Here is a 19,701-nt window from a genome sequence, read left to right on the forward strand (position 1 = left end):
GGAATAAAAAGGGCGATAATGCCAATTTCACTGGCAAATCCTCTAGCACCTCTGGTGGGATGGTGTTGGGCACTAGTGGATTCTCTGGAAAGATACACACATTGGCTCCAACCAAAGGAAATTGGAGCCATGCTTTCTTAAAAAGTGTTCCTTGGGAGCCCAGAAGCAGTTTGTCAGAAATACATCCATCCATCCATAATCAGTTAATTGAATGAGCTTCACATACAAGGCCAGCCAAAAACAACTTGATTTTTTTCAGCCACCGATTTTCAAACCCTCTCTGTTGGATGATTTATCTCTCCCTGTGGGTTGTACCTTGAAAAGTTCTAAAGTGGACCCAGCCACTTTGGATCATTAAATCATCCAGTAAATACATTTAAAGTTTCTCCATCTCCTACTGTATCAGGAATCCTCAAGACCACCCCCAGGTTCAGTGACTCACTGGGAGAACTAACAGGATTATGGAATAGCCATACTTAACAGCTATGATTTATTACAGCAAAAGGATACAAAGCAAAACCACCAAAGGTTAAAGGCACACAGGGCAAAGTCCCAAGGAAACCCAGCTCAAACTTCCAAGAGTGCTGCTCCTGTGGAGTCACAGGCGACACATTCATTTCCAGCATCAAATTGTGACAACACGCTTGAAATGCTATCTACCAGGGAAGCTTGGTTAGAGACTCCAGCCCAGGGGTTTTATTGGGGGCTGGTCAGGTAGGTATCTTCTAGAACACACCAAAATTCCAGACTACCAGAAGAAAAGGAAGTATTCAGCATAAATCACATTGTTTATACCAACAATTTGGGTACAGAGAGCTACCCTTATCAGCTAAAGTAGTGGGAATGCTCCTGAAATCTAAGTTCTCAGATGCCAGCCAAAGGCTAGCTTTGCAGGCAGCCCTTTCTGAGGAAGCAGCCTCAGGCCTGCTATGTAAACTCTTTCCTGCACACCTGTGTTAACATGAGAATGAGCCAGGCTGGCCTGCCCTGAAGGAAATCAGCCATGCTGTGTATTCTGGTTTCACCAGGGATACAGCTAGAGGAGGGTGTGGGGCAAAGCGAGAAAAGCTCTTACTTGCCTGGTTTCCAGGACCTGGCTTCCTGCTCCTCAGGAGGCAACTGATATAGAGCTGAGTTTCTCTGGTGATGAGCTGTCTTTATGAGTTCTGTTGTGAGTCTCTTTCTGAAGACATCCTACTGCCCCATGGGCTATACCCACCTCATAGCTTTTATTAGGGTCACCTTCAACTGGCAATTAATCTTCTTGTAGTGGGAGGGGGTGTCCTTTCAAAACAGCTCTGGCCAAGCAAGCCTCCACTGCGCCAGCTTAGCCCACAGGAAGGTACCAGGTACCATCACCCCACCAAACCCAGAAGTGCAGATGACTTCTCCCCCAGCTCTCCTTCACACTCTAGTGACAGACAGCTTCCCCCCAGCCTCTTGCCTTCAGACATCTCCCTGTGCCTATCAAGCTCCAGGAGACATGCACACATCTGATCCAAGAATTGTCCCACTCTCTGCCTCGTCTTTAGGGTGGAGGGTGAGAGGACCATTATTTTCTCTTGTTGATGGAAAATGCACAGTATTCCCACAACTACTTAAAAAAAAAAAAAAAAACCTACTCACCAATTGTCTTCCACGTCTTTGTATATATAGACTGAATACGTGTGTGTGTACACACAGACAACCAGTTCAAACCAGTTTAGGGGCCAAGTTATCAAGTCCTGCATAGATAACCCGGTATGTATCTTTAGATTGCCTTAGCACTAGGGTCTCAGCCTATATTCTAAGACTGGAGAAGTGGCAAATATTCATATCATTCATAAATATATTCACAAATAAATATTACTTAGTATTCAGTGAATATCTAGTTTTGCCAGTTAAGAAACAGTGCCAAAAAAGGGGTAAAGGGATTCATCATATTGTTCTACATACTCTGACATGCACTGCTTCGGTTCTTCACCTTTTCCCAGCAATCAAGATTGCAGAACCTCCTGGAAAGATGGCTCTAGGCCTCATCATGGCCCTGACCATCCACCTTGGGTGCATCTCCTAAGATCACGGACTGCACCTTAATTTCCCTTATGTGTGACAAGCTGTTGACTCAATATAATCCTGATGTCCTGGCCCAGCTGCTCTAGTACTTACTGGACATAACACATACACATGCACACGCCATGAAATGGCCATTGGAAGACTGTATGACAGATTCTTCTGAATCTTTGCAGTGAAATAGGCTTTAAAGTCAAATAAGTGCAATGGCACCAATAACACACTGAGTTAGCTAGAACAAATGCAATGATGGACTATCTAAAAGGAACAAAGGTATTGCTCACAGTTCTGATAATGCTACCAATTGCTTCCAGAATGATTAGGTGGCTCCACATGTCAGGAAAGATTTCATTAGAGCAGAGGCTATGATCACCTGATTGTCTAAGAAGAGAGTGGTCCAGAAGGGAACTTGAGTAGGTAGAGCAGGCCCGCTGTCCAAAAGGACAGTGTAGATAAAAGCACGTTCCTCTTATTTGCACCATTGTGTCCCAACACATTTTCTCAGGCCTCAATTAAAAAGTTGATATTGTAATAATATAACATACATCTATTTATTTAGAGACAGTCTTGCTCTGTCACCCAGGCTAGAGTGCTGTGGTGTGATCTCGGCTCATTATAACCTCCACCTCACAGGTTCAAGTGATTCTCCTGCCTCAGCCTCCCGAGTAGCTGGGATTACAGGCATGTGCCACCACGTCCAGCTAATTTTTCTATTTTTAGTAGAGATGGAATTTCAACATGTTGGCCAGGCTGGTCTCAAACTCCTGGCCTTAAGTGATCCACCTGCCTAGGCCTCCCAAAGTGCTGGGATTGCAGGTATGAGCCACCACACCCAGTCATAATACAATCTTTTTAAAAATTTGATTTTATTTTGTAATTGATAAATAATAATGTATAGGGTACACTGTGATGTTTTGCTACATATAATGTATAGTAATCATATTAGGGTAATTGTCACATTCATCATCTCAAACATTTATCATTTCTTTGTGTTGGGAACATTCAACATTCTCCTTCTAGCGATTTGAAGCTATATAATATGTTATTGCTAACTGTAGTCATGCTACAGTGATATAGAACACTAGAACTTATAAGAAGATTTCAGACATTGATCTAATTCTAATAACTGATTTTTTTAAATTAAGCTAATATTTAAAAATTATATCACAGGGCCTCGCCCAAGGCCTGGCACTTAGTAGGTGCTCAGTAAATGTTTGTGGAATCTCTGTGCCTTTTCCTGATAATGACATTTACTGCTGCAACAGCCTAGAAAAATCTCTTTTCAGCCTCATGATTAAGCTTAGGCCTCACTTTCTCACTGAAGTTTTAGTCATTTCCTCCCTGGAGCATCTATTGCTCTTCTACCTGGAGTACTCTGTATTCTATTTATCTGTTCTCATGTCCTCTCTCTCTCTCTCTCTGTCTCTGTCTACACGGTGAGCTCTGGGATGAAGGAATGGCATACAATTCATCTTCATATGCTCAGAGGTTAGCATAATAACCAGTAGGTACACAGTACATATTTTTGAATGAAATGAATTAGCTGCTTGAAATATGATTTTTTTTTTTTTTTTTTTTTGAGACAGAGTCAGGCTCTGTTGCCCAGGCTGGAGTGCAATGGCGCGATCTCAGCTCACCGCAACCTCTGCCTTCTGGGCAGAGGACAAGCAATTGTCCTGCCCCAGCCCCCCAAGTACCTGGGATTAGAGGCACATGCCACCACGCCCAGCCAATTTTGTATTTTTAGTAGAGACGGGGTTTCACCATGTTAGTCAGGCTGGTCTCAAACTCCTGACCTCTGGTGATCTGCCTGCCTCAGCCCCCCAAAGTGCTGGGATTACAGGTGTGAGCCACTGTGCCTGGCCCAAAATGTGATTCTCAATTAGATCTTCTGATACCTTGTAGGTTTTCAAGTGAACCACTAGAGTTCACTTTCCCATATTTGAGTATGTGGGTTTTGCATCAGAAAACACCTCTTATAAATCCTCATTATGTAGGCCACACCCATTTCCTTCCTTCTGCCCTCAATAACTTGGGGCAACTATGGGGCCATCATCTAAGATAATTTAAACTACATAACAATCATTTTTGCTAGCCTGTTGCCATATCATCCACCTTATAAATAGCCCTGACTCCCTTAACCTTTGTCAAAGATTTTATTATCAAATGCTTAAATAATATATGTTGCTCTGCTACTTTAATTCATTTAGAGGGCTTACTATTTTTGACACGAGCCTCTTGGGGTGTGGAACAATAAAAAGTATCAGAGTGATACTTTCTCCCAGAAAAATATGATCAGGAAGACATTGTGTTGACACTTGGAAAAGGGCAATCATCAAAGCTCTAGAGTGTTTCATTGACATGTCTCTGAAATACACAACACTTTGTAAAACAGGAAAAAACTAACCTTTGAAAGAGATGGCAGCTTTCATTCCCAAAGATTTTTTACTCTCCAAAAGTAAAAATAAAACTACATTTAAGTTCCTACTAGCATGCCAGGAAGTATTCAAAGTAAAACCGTTGATATTAAAATAACCCGATCATAATTTAGGAATATATTAGTGAAAATATTTGAACTAAGATAAAAATAAGACTTTGAAGGTCAGTTTTGCTTAAACAGGTAATAGAAGTCCAATGTGAAATCACATTAATCTGACTGCTTATTAGCACTTCCCCAAGTTAAGTGTTCAGAACTAAAACTGTAAATCAACAAGGTTTTATTGAAAACCTTTGCCCTTGGCACAATTAGGTGTTATCATAGTTCTGGAAAGAAATAATATATGGCCAGCCTTTGAAAAGCTTACAAACCTCCTTTGCTTAAAACTGACATATGTGTTGCATGGGTGAGATCTATCCTAGAAGCCATAGAATCCTTACCAAAGGCACCCTTTCTTCTTTTTTCCTTCTTTAACTTCCTCCCTCCTTCACATCTTCTGGCATCCATCACAATTTTTTCCACCTTCCAAAAAAATAAATTCCATAGTCTCTTAGCTAGCATTCAGTCATTCGTGCTATTCGTTGATCAATAAATCAAAATTTACTGATTCATTAATATTTCTGATTACTATGTTATGCCTAAATGCTATAGGGATGCCAGAGTCTGGCCCAGTACTACGTGCTGGGTTCTGTGCTAGGCATGAAGCTACGTAGATGATAGCATCTGGCCTTCAGGGGCTCATAGATCTTTTGGGGGTGACAAGCCAAAGACAAGCCATTTTAATACACTGTTTCATCACTTGGCAAGTGATACAGTAAAAGTATGCATTTAGTCCAATCATTGCAAAGATGAGGGAATGATGAAACGAATTTCATAGTCAAGAAAACTGACCCCTAGATACAATTTTGAACGACAAGAGACAAGCTCTCTTGGTTCTTGCACAGCCTCCTAAATGTGCACTTTTTTTTAGATTTATACACCTTAAACTCACTTAAATAACTTCATCTCCAGGGATTATGAAAATCTGGCTTGGTATGTGCAGAACAAGTAGGAGGTAAGGGAGAAAGTGCTGGCCACCTTTGGGTTAATTCAGAACATTTGCCAACTCATAACTGGATTCTGATCTTAAAAACTCTTACAGGGTCAAACTTTCCAGACTAACTGTCCGTAATGATAAAATCATCCCCAAATACACAAAATGTTTCCATTTACTTGTAGTTTGAAACTATAGTAGAGCCCAAATATAACAGAAAAAAAGTAGCAGAGCTTTTTTCTATTTATTTAATAATATCTTAAATTATTTATTCAATAATATCTATCAAGCCCTTCCTAATGTGTAAAATGTGTAAATATGTAAAATGTTTTACTGTGTGTCTGTTTCTATCTCCAGAAATGCGTTAGCCAGGTTGCTAGATCTTTGCTGAAAGACTGAATGGTAGGATTAAACTAACTAGCAAATTTTAAAACATTTATGTTTCTCAGTTGCATTTACTATAAAATTGAAGTTGTTGTTTTTTTTTTTTTTAAAAAAAAAAAAAAAAAAAAAAAAAGACCTCTAAGAGCCCATGGCAAGGAATATTCAATATTATTAAAGGGAAGCATCTTTCTTTCAGGTTATTTGTTTTCAGCAGCATGTAATTGCTATTTGAATTTGCTTCAATGAGTAAATATTTCACAAATATATATTCTGGCAGTATGATGCTTCCAAGATACCATTTATTTTGTCTGTTCCTAGAAAAGAATACCTTAAAACAGAAATTATGTAATTATAAGTAACATAAATTATATCAAAAACTCAAACCCAACAAAAATGTATAAAATACAAATGGATTTTAAATGTATAAAAACATGCTACACCAGTACCACAAATAAATGAAGATTTAGATTTTAACTAGACATCAATTGTTCACTCACCATACTGGCAAAGATACAAATGTAAAAATGGGTACAATATGATGATATCCATCAAAATGTAAAATGTACCTATTCTTTGGCCCAGAAATTTCGCTTAGAAGAATCAACCCTACAGATAAATTATCCACGTGTGTTATGTATCTGCAAGGACACTCAACACAGCACTGCTTGTAACAGCAGCAACCTTCAAAGCACAGCCTTTCTGTCCATCTCTACTGTCCCCTCCTGGCCAAGCTGCCATCTTCTTTCATCTGGATCACAGAAGGAACCTCTGCCTGATCCTCCTCTTTTCGTTCTTTCCTTCCTACAACCTCAATAGTAGCCAGACTGGTATTTTTAAAACATAAATCAGATTATGTCATTCTGCCACTTAAACCCCTCCCACGCCTTTTTATCATGCTTAGCATAAAATCCACCATGCTTATTCTGGCTCATGGAGACCTGCATTTCAGCCTGTGTCTGCCTGCTGACTTCATCCCATGCCTGTTGGGCCCTCACCCAAGGTGCTCACAACACACAGGCTTTCTCTCTGCTTCTCAGGCACGACCAACTCATTCCCACTTCTGCACCAACTGCTTCAACTAAAGTAATAGACAGGCACTCACTCTGTAGCACATCGTCCCATTGTATTTCTCTTTATGTCATCTGTCATCACCTGGCTGTGCTCCTATTTGTTATTTATTTATCTGTGTTGTTCTTTCTCTCTATCATATAAGGTCTAGGAGAGCAGGGATATTGTCTGCCTCGTTCAGTTGTGTATTATCAGCAACCAGAAAGGTGTCTGCACCTAGTGAGTGTTTAGTGAATGTTTGTTGAATGAATTAACCATCAGAAGGAAATGGAATCCATTATAGAATGCCCATCAAATGGAACACTGTGCAGCCACTTAAAATAATGCAGTGGATGATAATGCCAGCGTTGTCTTCTGACCATGTCCTTCCACACTGCACTGGTCTGCCCTGGCCTCTCTCCTCAACCTCATCTCAGATCCGTGTGTTCTGGTCTTCTTGATGTCCTTCACACATTTCAAACCTATGCCTTAAGGTCTTTGCACTTGCTATTCTTGCACCTACACCCTGCACAGCTCCCTTACTCACTTCAGCCAATTCTCTCCTCACAAGTCATCTACTCAGAAAGGCCTTCCCTGAGCACTGTCAAAACTCACTACCCTTGCTGCTCCCTCTCCCCGACCCAGATTTATTTTTCTTCTTGCACTTATTATTTGAAACAATAGAGCTTATTTACTTGTGTCTGTGTTTATTATGTGCTTCCCCTGACTAGTATGTACCTGGTTTGCTGCTTACCATGACCTCCCCAGCAGGTACAACATTGCCTGGCATGGAGTAGCACAAAAACAAATACTTGATTAATGGAGAAAGAAAGAATGAATGTATTATTAAGTGCGAAAAAGCAAGACATGAAACAGTATGTCTATAGTATGCTGCTGCCATTTGTGTTAACAAAAATGACCGATATATATAATGTCTCTGGAAATAAAACCCAAGAACATAGTAGCAGAGATTGCCTCTGTGGTAGAGAACTGAAAGGCTGAGGGCGGGCTGAGGGTAAGAGGAAGACTTAATTTGTTCTGTATGTCCTTTTTTTTTAAGACTGTATTTTTACCATGGGCATTAATTATTTTTTCAAAACAATTGAGAACTTTTGTTATATCTGACAGTTTTGCAAGCTTATGTATTTGAGACCAAAAATATCAAGGCCTTCACAAATGTCACATCTAATTGATAAGCATTCAATAACCATCTATTTAGCAAGTCTATATTCTTGGCACAGCCCTGTGCAATCTCTTGTTTGGATATTCATGAAAATTTGGGGGTTGCAGAGGATACGTATACTTTCTGCTGGAAGAGGTTTACATTCCTTAGATGTAAAATGTGGGAGGAGACACGGTAGTGTGGATCTCTAGTACAGTAAGGCCTTCATGAACACAAACAAGACCCCTGAACATTTTATAGGCCAGGAAAACAGCCTCTGTAACCAAGATATTTTGAATCTGCTTGCAAGGTTGAACTATGGCCTTACTGTTTAAAAAAGAAAAAAATCTGCCGACGGATTCTACCCACCCTTAACTGGCTGATTTTCTCACTGTTTTTTCTGGCTCCATCAAACAAATGTACTCTGCTTTAAGAAAACCAGCTATTCGAATATCCAGATTTACAGGAAATCATTTAAAGGAATGTCTTCTTGCTTTAAGGATTTATTCAAATATCATAGTAATAAACACATTTAAAATACTATTCAATATAAAAAATTATACACAAATTTCAGAAACACCATCACTGAACACTCAGGAACTCAGTAATTACTTGCTGGATGGATGAACATACCTATTGAAAATCAGTAGAGTGAAATGGATAAGAGCGTGAGTTGGGGTCCAGATATCCCCATGTTTGGATTCTATCTCTGCCGTTCGGTTGAGTCTGACCTTCAACAAGTGACTTACCCTCTCAAGTCCTTTTAGTGTTTCTAAAAAAATAAAACGAATGAGTAATGCCTCCTTTGTGATTAGTTGTATTAAATGAAAGATGTGAGACAATTTAGGTAACTATACTATAAATATATTTTATCATTTATTATTTCCTTCGCTTAATTTCTGCTTGCCTGAATGTGAACAAATGAATAGCAAGAACGCAAGTGTTGTTGTATTTTCAAATCTATAATATAGATTAATATAATTATATATTTAATATACATATATGTGGCACATAGTAAATGTTTGGTCAATGCTGGTTATTATTGCAAAAAGTAACAGAGAATTCCCGGAGAGTTTGACTCCTTTTTCCCATCCACAAAGACCAATTTTGTGCAAAAGATCTCTGGACATTTTATTGCTCTGGTAGAAGCAGGGGTAAAAGACTGTGTAACTGAGATTTTTATGGCCTTAAAATTACGGGAAAACAATTAACAGGTACATAAGTTAATTGTGGCAGAGATTCAGCTTGTTACGATTGCTAACATCTATTTCCTGTGTGATGATTAGTCATTCTGCAGAGTAAATACTGTGTCAATATCCTCTCCAAGTTTATTTTACAGTATTACCTGATTCCTACTTTCTTAATTAAAAATATTAAATGTAAACGTTTTATTTAATTTCCCAAGACTAGAATAGAATTTTGGGTGTTTGGAGTGGAACGGGCAAAAATGGTACAAATTGCTTGAAATTTAGAGATGAAATGAAGTGCTCTTTCAGATGATGAAAAGTTTTTTCTTCTCCAATTTTCTGGCCTTTTCTTTCTCCTAGCACTACATGTTTGTTTAATAAAGTTGAGAAGTCTCACAAAGGGCCTTATAAACACGTGTTATTATATTTTAAATCTGATTTGAAAGTGCCTCTCTCCTACTCCCTCTGAGTAAAGTGACCTTTTTAAATGGAGGGAAGTGGGTTTAGATGACAGTCATGATAAATGCGGTCATGTTCACTCAATAAAATAAGGCCCAGTGCATTTGAGGATAAATCAGTGAAATGTACAGCCCCACCTGTCTGTCTCCATCATTCATTTCCACTGTCACTTTCACAGTGGCTGATGGATCACAGTTGCTGTAAAATTAGACAGCCTTTAATCTCATTTCATCCTGATTAGCTTCTCTTTCCCCTTTCCCTCTAACTCACTGACTGACACGCTAAAACTCACACTGGGCTGTATGTGAACCTGGAGTACAAACCTCCCCCACTATCTGCTTGCGAAGGCGAGGCACTTGTCCACCTCTGGAGAAATCCGGAAAGGAGCAGGCATGTATCTGTGGTTATTTAAAAGGAAATCAATAAGTGCAGTACCCAAGGCCATTTTAAACAATTGTTTGCTCTTATTTATTTTGCTTTTCTTTGGGCTTAATCAGAAGTCAAAGAAATTAGGTCTTTTGCAAAATTCAAACATTGATTGAATATAGATTTTTTAAAATAAATTTGGGAGAGTTTTACTTTCAGAATAATTTCAAAGAGCATTTGGGTATATTTATAGCCTCTCAATTCACAGTAATAATTCAGAAAAGACAATAATTCAGGAATGAGAATACTGAAATGCTCAGCCAAGAAATACAGCAGACAGGTTTTAAAACAAGGGTAAAAATGTGTAAATAGATGAGAATTCCTTCAAGTAGCCTTTAAATTAGGACTTCAAAGACCTTCTTTTCTCTTATTTTGAAGAGTTCAATAGTTAGCTTAGTGCAATAGTTTCATTTGTTTGCATAAAGCATAACAATAGGGGTAATCAAATGAAAAAGAGGCTTAAAAATAAATCATGTATTATTTCCTTCACTTAATTTTTGCTTGCCTGAATGAGAGCAAATGAATGGCAAGAACAAAACACAAGTGTCATTTTATTTTCAGAGACTGTACTTTATTATGAAGCTGGACGTCTGGTTTTAAAAAAAAAGATAATACCATTTTTCATTATTTATAAGATTTGGGCAAAATGTTGATCTGACCAAAAGTTTAAAAGAAATATTTGAAGAGCTGTGGTCATAGAATAAGTTCGTTGTAGCTGATGGCCTCTATGACTGCACTGTATCTCACGTGAATTGATGCATACAGCTGACAATTAATGCTGAGTAAGTTTACCACTGGCCAGAGGACATTACCGTCAACTGGAGTAGCACCAGGTTGTTCGCAATATGACAAGGGAAGCTTTGTTTTGTTTTTGGTATTTTGGAACCAGCATTTTGATCCAAACAATGATGAACTAATTAAAAGGAAGAAAACCTTTCAAACATATTCCACCTCCGTTGCTCAATGAGCCTCACGTATACTCTGCCACAGTGAATTCTGAGTAGTGAAGCCTGTAGCATCTACACAGGTAAAAGCGTTTTTCACAGAGATAAACTGAGGATTGATGGGCTAAAGGACATTCTTGAGATGACTCTCGAAGTCAATTGACCTAATTCATGGACCGCACAAACCACTGCCCACCCAATTTCTACATTATCCCCCAGATTGGAGGTTTACGTACCAACGCCTTCCGCCCTGTGGATATAAGTTCAAAAACAATGCATATTTACAGTACAAATAAATAAGTCAGTAGGTAAATAAACAAAACAAAACTCCTAAAATCCCTTGGTAAGAAGCTTAAATGATCTGATTTGCTCTTTCAGAGGCTGTGTTGTAAGTCTCAAATCTGTGCCTGTTTCTTATTTTTTATTTACATATCTTAGCCAGCGTAAGTGCTTTCTGAGAAAAATAAAAGATAATAAAAACAAAATGAAATGAGAGCTATATAGCACCCAAAATAAGTCAGGCGTGAGATAGGTCTCCTCACTTTCTCTCTGTCTGCATTGGCAAAGGAGCACAAAGTAAGAGTTGGCCCTGACTCATATTGATTTCCCACTGCACTGGTTTCTTAAGTGCTCTGTTGATCCGTGTCAAGGAATAAGTTCCCTGCCTGAACATGCACATCACCTCCCCATTTGTCCTCACCTAGATTTAAGGTGCCCATATGATGAGCTGAACAAGGACATCATTTTTCCTACTGGGCCCAAAGCACTGTAGGAGATATGATAACTAATGCTGTATACGTTTACATTTACCATAGGATATTATTGTAGCAGACACTAACACTGCACAGCACAAAAGGAGACAGGAGCATCCTATTCTGGTACTTTGTGTCTCCCCAAAGGAAATGTAAATCAGAACAAATACAGAGAAAGCTGGCATTAGTGGGTTTCTGAATAATGCCCCCTCCTCACATCCACCACATTTGGGCAGAGAGAAGGGAGAGGCAAGGAGAATAGATATTTGTGATATTCCTGACAGTTTTCATCTTTGTTACAGAAGAGCTCCTAAGCAGATAGATAGAGAATGTGTGATTGTGCTGCTAATGACATTGTACAGGAAATTAAGCATATACATTTGGAGGAGGCATTAAATCAGCAGGACCTTAATTTAAAAACTTAAAACTGTATGGAAATTCAGCTTGTTCATTGCTGTGGAATAGAAAGCGACCAAGCACCCTGAGTCTGTTTATGGAAAGATTGCCAGCAAACCAAGTTGGGCAGAGCATCTTAATGGCTCCAAGTGTATTCAGGGTTACTTCTTCCAAGAAGTAACCCCAGCCCTGACCATTTAGGAGTGTCACTCGTTCAGATCACTGTCCACATCATCAGGCAGGCTAGAAGAACCTAGGAATCGAAAGCGGCATGGCAGGTTGTTCTTGACTAATTTCTGGAATAACATTATGTAAAATTAGTCAAAAGGGGTTGGGTTTGAAACCGCTGGGAGCACACCGCTGAGTCACTGCGTAGGGATCCCTGGATTGGTGAGTAGCGGCTTGGCTTACCTGTGCATTCTTCTTCCTCTGACTCAGTCTCACATTTTATGCACTTCAGTGAAACAAATAGCCAGTGAGCCAAGGTAGCAAATCCTGAGATGGAAAATTTCATATGTCTTTTTTTTTCTTAATTTCAGTTATGCCATACAACAGTGCCCACCACTGCGTTGTGGAGGTGGAAAACTTCTTGTTCGTGTTGGGTGGAGAGGACCAGTGGAATCCGAATGGTAACTATTGAACAACTTAATTGGAGGTGCTCAACAAGTATGTGTGCAATGAAGGGCATCAGTAGCAGTCCATTTTGTAATTAGTGTGGAAAATACATTTCTGTGCAACGGGGACAAATGAAGTAGTAAGGAAATGGGGCTGACAATTGGAGAGAGGGTCAATCATTGAGCTAACTGGGGACATGTGTAGCAGAGCGATCACTCATCAACTGTCTGGGGATTTGGCTTCACAGTGATACCCCAGCCCCGCTCCTTATCCATCCCCTGAGGAATGCCACAAGCATGAGCACAAACTCCCCAGAGGAAGGAAGCAAGCTGCAGCTGTTAAGAATCCTCACCATCTTCTCTACCACCTTTCTCTTATTTTATCAATATAATAATGTGGGTTGCAATACATAAGCATTATGTCCAGTCATGCCGCACATAATTTTAGCTGAAGTTATTTTGCAGCAGGTATTACTCAACATCCATTCCAGTTGCTGTACCTTTTGCAAGTGCTTCTTCCGTAGATTATCCACCATCCTCCCCGTTGATGTGATTACGTCATAAACTTATTGCAAAGAGAAATTAAACATTTTAACGCACTTCCCAAATCGAACACAAGAACGCTGTGGCTTGCAGAATATACAAAATTATCAAGATATTTTTGGAAAGCTTGCACATGAAGGAGGAGTTGCAGTTGTAGCCTTCTGTGTAACAGAGATAATTATGACTGAGAAACCATAAAACAGCTTGCAGGTACACATTTTTACTTTAAAACCCCAGAACATCCAGCTGAAATTACATATACTGCATATATTTTATTGTGAATGCTCTCTTTCAGCATCTGCACCAAGGCAAATTATAGAAAATTGTTACATCTGTTCACTCTAGAAAATCTTCAAGGCAAACAATCCAGGCCACCCTCCAAGAACATTTCTTTTAAGAGAGGGGGACATTCTTTCTCAAGACCTGCAGCTTTGTTGTGCCACATTTTCTAGTGTTGGAAAGAAGATGGTTCCTGGGCTTTGTGAGAAAAAGATTTGGAACAGGAGCAAGGATGATATTTCATATCTCTCCCCTAACTTACCTTTGTAATGATGGATTCGATATGTTACCAGAAAACCCTGACGTGCGCACAATGCATTGTAAACTCCTCATTTACTATTTAACTTATCCTTCTTTAGAAGTGATTTGAACTGTAAGGAGCATTTGTAAGCAAACACACAGTGTGCAGCCACTGGGTTTATCTAAGCAAATAATCTGCAGAACATTCTTTTTGAAGGCCAGGTTAAAACTAAAACATGACAAGAGAAAACAGGAACGTCTTCAGCCTACTGCACTTTGCAGGTAGAATAGGCCTCTGTTAAAATAGCAGTCTTGGTGCCACAATTCATTCTCACAAAACACTGTGAATCTCCTTGACTTAAGGTCTTAAGTCAGACCTTAAGTAGCAACACAGAAAACCTGTTCCACAGGCATATGCAAAAAACAAAACAAAACAAAAAACAAACAAACAAAAACCTGTAACTACTTGCTGTTCAATTTCTAATCAAAGGCACATCTGAGAGAACTGGGTGGGGGGAACAGGGGAGAGTTGAAAGGACATATTCCTTCCTCTAGTCTAGAGAATCAAGATTTTATCTTTGAACTAATTCAGACTCCCATAAAATCATGCTGTTGGATTACACTGATTTTCTCTTTCCCAGCCCTGAGAGGAACAGCAGTTGGGTTTAAAGCCATCAGTGAATATGCTGTGAGAAATGACTAGAAACAGCACACAACTGCATTTACTATAGGGATGGTTCTCACCATGGCCACTCATGAGCTCCCTATGAAGCCCCAGAGGATAAATTCTTTAGACCAAAGTACTGAGGCATTGTGTGCTTTTGAAAATTACTACTAATGCTAACCATGTGACTATTCATCTCTTTGCTTTGCTTTAACCAGTAAGGATGCACAGAATTAAATTTTAGTATAACTTTAATTACTATATTTTAATTTTACCTTTAGCCTTAATACAGGCCTGGGAGTGCTGTCTCTCTCTCTCTCTCTCTCTCTCTCTCTGTGTGTGTGTGTGTGTGTGTGTGTGTGTGTGTGTGTGTAAGATCCTTTTTTAGAATTTTGGAAGCTTCCACATGAAAGGCTGAGTCATTGCGTCCCTGACTCATTTGGCACGTGAAGTCATTTAGCATAGATTTGGGCAAAGGAGGCTGGACCATGGGCTGGGCTCACCTAAATAGAGGAGAACTGGTTACACCTTGCGGCAAGCAGGCCAGCCTTTTGCACTTCATGTCAGTTATTGGCTAAAGCCTTCCCCCAGGTGGGGGATGAGGGAAGGCAATGAGGTGGCCTGTTCAGCAGGAGGAGCCGCCGTGACTATGAGCAGCCAGCATTCAGCAGCCAGGGAATGGGTGCACCAGTCTGATAAAGGAATCTGGGCTAAGGAACAAGAGCATCCGCCACAATCCCGTGAATGGTTTCCATACACCATCCATCTGGTCAACCATAGTTGACTTCATTAGTATTAGTAGTAGTACTTATTGAGTACTCCTTATTGCCAGGAACTTTGCTAAGCACTCACCTGCATAATTTCACTTAGTCCTCACAAGCATCCTGCAAATCATTCCATGATAGCTCTAGTTTTACTATGAGAAGACTAAGCCTGAAGAGCTTAAATGACTTGCCAGTAAACATAGCTTACAAGAAGCTGAGCTGATTTCAACCTAGGTCTATCTGATTTCAGAGCCGTCATCTTTAGCCACTGTAATACACTGTGTTTCACATAAACATATGTATTTGGTTAGATGTGTCACAGTCATGCTTTTGCTTTTGATCCTGTGAAATTAAATCAATATTGGATCACATGGAAAGTGGCTCCCACTCACTCACAAGGAACTCTTCATCATTCCTCATTTTAAAAACTGTGAAGAGACTCAACCATCTCTAAAATATGAGGGTCTTGTATTATAATACCTCATGCAATTAATACCAAAACATATAAAGGATAGCAATCCTATGATAATATATAACATGCTTTAATATCATTGCTGGCAGGGAGAAAGCTTTTAAATACATGGGTTCAGATGTTATGTATGTCAGTCCCAAAGATGAAATCTTAAGTTAAGCATTATTTCTTATGAAAATGGTATCTGAGATGTGTGCCCTTGAAGTACAAAATTGCAAATTTCAAGACATGCTCATAAAACACAAACATGTACTCATTGAAATAAATATAATTATATCTATTGATGATCTATTGATGACCACAATTTGAAGTCAGCAAATATATTAGTTACTAGAAATATAATCAAAATACACACATAAGGTTTTCTACTCAGATATAATTATTAACTCCTATCAACTCTCTTCATGTCATTAATGATAGGAATGCATGATCATATTCTAATAAATATGCAGACTCTCAGTGCCCCAGCTTATGCAAACCCAGTTTACATTTGTCACTTCCTGATAACTGGCTCCCAAAACAACTGCTCATAGGGAACTTCTTTTCTTCTCACCTCCTTCTCCTCTACCTATTGGTTGGAAACCGCCACCCTTTGCCCCATATATCACATCAGCCAAGTGCTAAGCAACAATGGTGTCTGGTGACAGGGCACCAGCACAAAAAAGAAAAGTGGAGGAAAATCAGAAAAAAAAAATGAAAAGGATGAGAAAAAACAGAATGTGTGAAGGATAATCCAAAATTTCATAGCATATGGCTGCCACTCTCAAGCTGCTGGTAGCACCTCAATAGTAGCCACAAGGAAGGAGAATAACCCCATTTCATCTCACCTTCCTCACTCTACCACACTCATTCCTCCTGAGGTTCATTATCCTCTCTGCACCTCCTTTGCCACCTCCAGAACGCCTTCCTTCTTTTCGTCTTCCCAGTCCTCCATTCTTGCCCTACTTTTGCATCTTCTTTGGGGGGTCTGGGAACAGGGTCTCTCTCTGTTATCCAGGCTGGAGTGGTGCAATCATAGCTTACTGCTGCCTTGAACTCCCGGCCTTGAGCAATCCTGTCACCTTAGCCTCCTGAGTAGCTGGGACTACAGGCATGAGCCACCACACCCAGACTCTTTTGCATCATTGGCCTGCCTCTGTAAACCATTTTCTCATCACACATCCATGTTACACCAGTTTCTGCTTAGCCTCTTCTCTGAATCAAGGCCATTACCATTACAACCAGAAGTGAACATTGCTAGTTTCTACCACCACTGCTCAGCACGTGAAGGCACTCTCAGCCCCATTGCCAGGAGGAGGCAGACATCATCTTCCAAATGGAAATTCTAACCAAACATCTAGAGAAACATTACTATACATGGTGGGTAGGTTCTACTTTCCTGTGAATATCATTAATCTTCAGCTGAATTTGGGAGTTAACCTTGGAACTTGACTAAGAATGATGATATTTTTTCTACGCGGAAATGATTGCAGATTTCACAAAACTCACTTATTAACCAGCTCTAGACATAATTCTTTCTTGAGTTGGAGTCTCCTTATGTGAAATCCAAGTCTTCTGAGTCTTCCTTTCCCCCTCGTACTCTTATCTCTTCCTGTATGTCCCCAAATAAAACTCAATTTACCACTCAACCTAACCATCCAAACTTTCCCACGTGATTCCTGTAACTCATGATCTCACATCAGCAAAATATCTATAATCCTTAAATTCTCCTCTGAATGGTTCCTTCAACTTCTTTTCTAATCAAAACCTAGCGCTGTTTTGTTTTGTTTTGTTTTTATGGAGTCTCACTCTGTTGCCCAGGCTGGAGTGCAGTGGTGCGATCTTGGCTCACTGCAACCTCTGCCTTCTGGGTTCAAGTGATTCTCCTGCCTCAGCCTCCCAAGTAGCTGGGATTACAGGAGCTCACCACCATGCCCGGGTAATTTTTGTATTTTTAGTAGAGACGGGGTTTCACCATGTTGGCCAGGCTGGTCTCGAACTCCTGACTTCAAAGATCTGCCCTCCTCGCCCTCCTAAAGTGCTAGGATTACAGGCATGAGCCACCATGCCCAGCCAAAACCTGGCTACCTTCTGAGAGTACTGCTTTCCCAGCCACTCTTTCTAATGGGAGCCAGTGTATATCACCTTCCCCCACATACTTTATATTATTGGAGGCAAGCAGCTTTTCTGTTTTCTCTTTATTGCCATTCTCAATCCCTTAAAACCCCAAGCACTTTAAAGGATATCTGCAGATGATACCATTTGCTGCCTCTTTATGTGGCAGTGATCCACTGTTTTGCCGGTAACGCCACCTTTTCACTGTCCATCATCCCCTCGTGTCCTTACTTCCCATTTTACTGAGCTTAGCTTCTATGGCCCATCCCTATAACCACTCTCCTCATAAACCTGCCGCCTTTTTGTTCTCTCTCTCCTTCCTCTGTATTTGCCTGGCAATACTAGTCCTGGTTAAACTTAACTCTCTTCCCTCTCTCCCCTGCCCCTGAGCAACTAAATGTGGACAGAGAAAACCACACAGCCAAGCTGGCTACTATTCAGCTCCACTAAATTTCTGTGGTCAATGCGCCTTTCTACCCTCCAAGGTAACAATTTCATTCCTCAGTCTTTTCAAATGCCTCCTTCTTCAAAGTCACCATCCTCACTCTCAGGTGATGGCCTTCCTTTTTAGTTCAATAGAAGCACTCAGAAGATAAACTCTTCATTTTGCTACCTCCAATCTATTCACTTATTTCCACTGCAACTTATATATTCTGTCTTCCCCCTATTATTGTTTCTGCCCCAATCCTAAAGTCTATTCCTCATTCCTTCTTGCCTGCTTAAGGACTTTCCAGTGTGTCCAAACTTTAAAAACAACCAAACAAACCTTCCTTCAATGCTGCATCCTCCAGCTAGAATCTTCTTTCTATTGCAAAAGTCCTAAGAAGCAGTGCCTATCCTCTTACGTCCGCTTTCTTACATCTTAGTCTCCCCTGAGCAGTCTGCACTCAGGCTTTCATCCCCTCCAGTTCACTGAAGCAATGCTTGTCAAGGCCACCAGCAACCTTCATGCTGCCAAATCCCATAGTCACTTCTTATTTGCCTACCTCCCTTCCTTTTGAAACACTATTTGCTTCCAAAATACCACACCTTTCCCCCTATCTCTGAGCATTCTTTTCCTTTGTTGGTTTTACTTCTTCTTTTCCAGGGCTCACTCTGAGGACCCATTGTCTTTCATTTTCATACACTCTCCATACATGATTTCACTCAATCCTATGCTCTTAAATAATAACTCTGGACTAATGACTCCAAACTTTGCACCCATAGCCGCATTTAGCCAGTGGCCTACCAGACACTTCCTGTTTGAGATCCTATAGGTCTCTCAAGGTTGATTCCAAAACAGAGCTCATAACTTCTCTTCCCAACTCCCCACCTATTCCTCCTTGGTCTTCCCCACCTCAGCAAATTGCATAACCTTGCATTCAATTATTCAGGCTCAAAACCTAGCAGCCATCCCTAATGACTCATTTTTTCTCATACCAATATTCAAGCCCTCGGGAAATTTTACTTGGCTATGCCTGCACAATAGATTTAAAACTCAACCATTTCTCACCACCTCCACCTTCATTCAAGCCACCACAGCTCTTACCTTGATGATTGTAGTGGCCTCCTGACAGTTCCCCTCTTCCACAGTGGCCCCCCATAGTCTACTCTTTACACAGCAGCCAGCATGATAGATTGGACTGTTTTTCACTTGCTCAAAACTCTCCAGTGACTTGCTATTGTCCTTATAACAAAATATAAAATCCTGCATCAGCCCACAAGGCACACTATGTTCTGGCCCTTGACCCCTTTCTGACCTCTGTGCAGTTA

At 40.2% G+C, this 19,701-nt stretch overlaps 1 protein-coding gene across 1 annotated transcript in view; it reads left to right on the forward strand.

The window, feature by feature from the left end:
* Positions 1-19,701, forward strand: part of KLHL14 (kelch like family member 14) — a 101,909-nt gene that overhangs the window by 66,286 nt on the left and 15,922 nt on the right. The window contains exon 4 of the mRNA XM_003261953.4: positions 12,819-12,908. Coding sequence (XP_003262001.1) covers positions 12,819-12,908 — 90 coding nt within the window. The remainder of the gene's footprint in view (positions 1-12,818; positions 12,909-19,701) is intronic.

Source organism: Nomascus leucogenys, chromosome 4 (assembly GCF_006542625.1).
Source record: "Nomascus leucogenys isolate Asia chromosome 4, Asia_NLE_v1, whole genome shotgun sequence".
NCBI lineage: Eukaryota > Metazoa > Chordata > Mammalia > Primates > Hylobatidae > Nomascus > Nomascus leucogenys.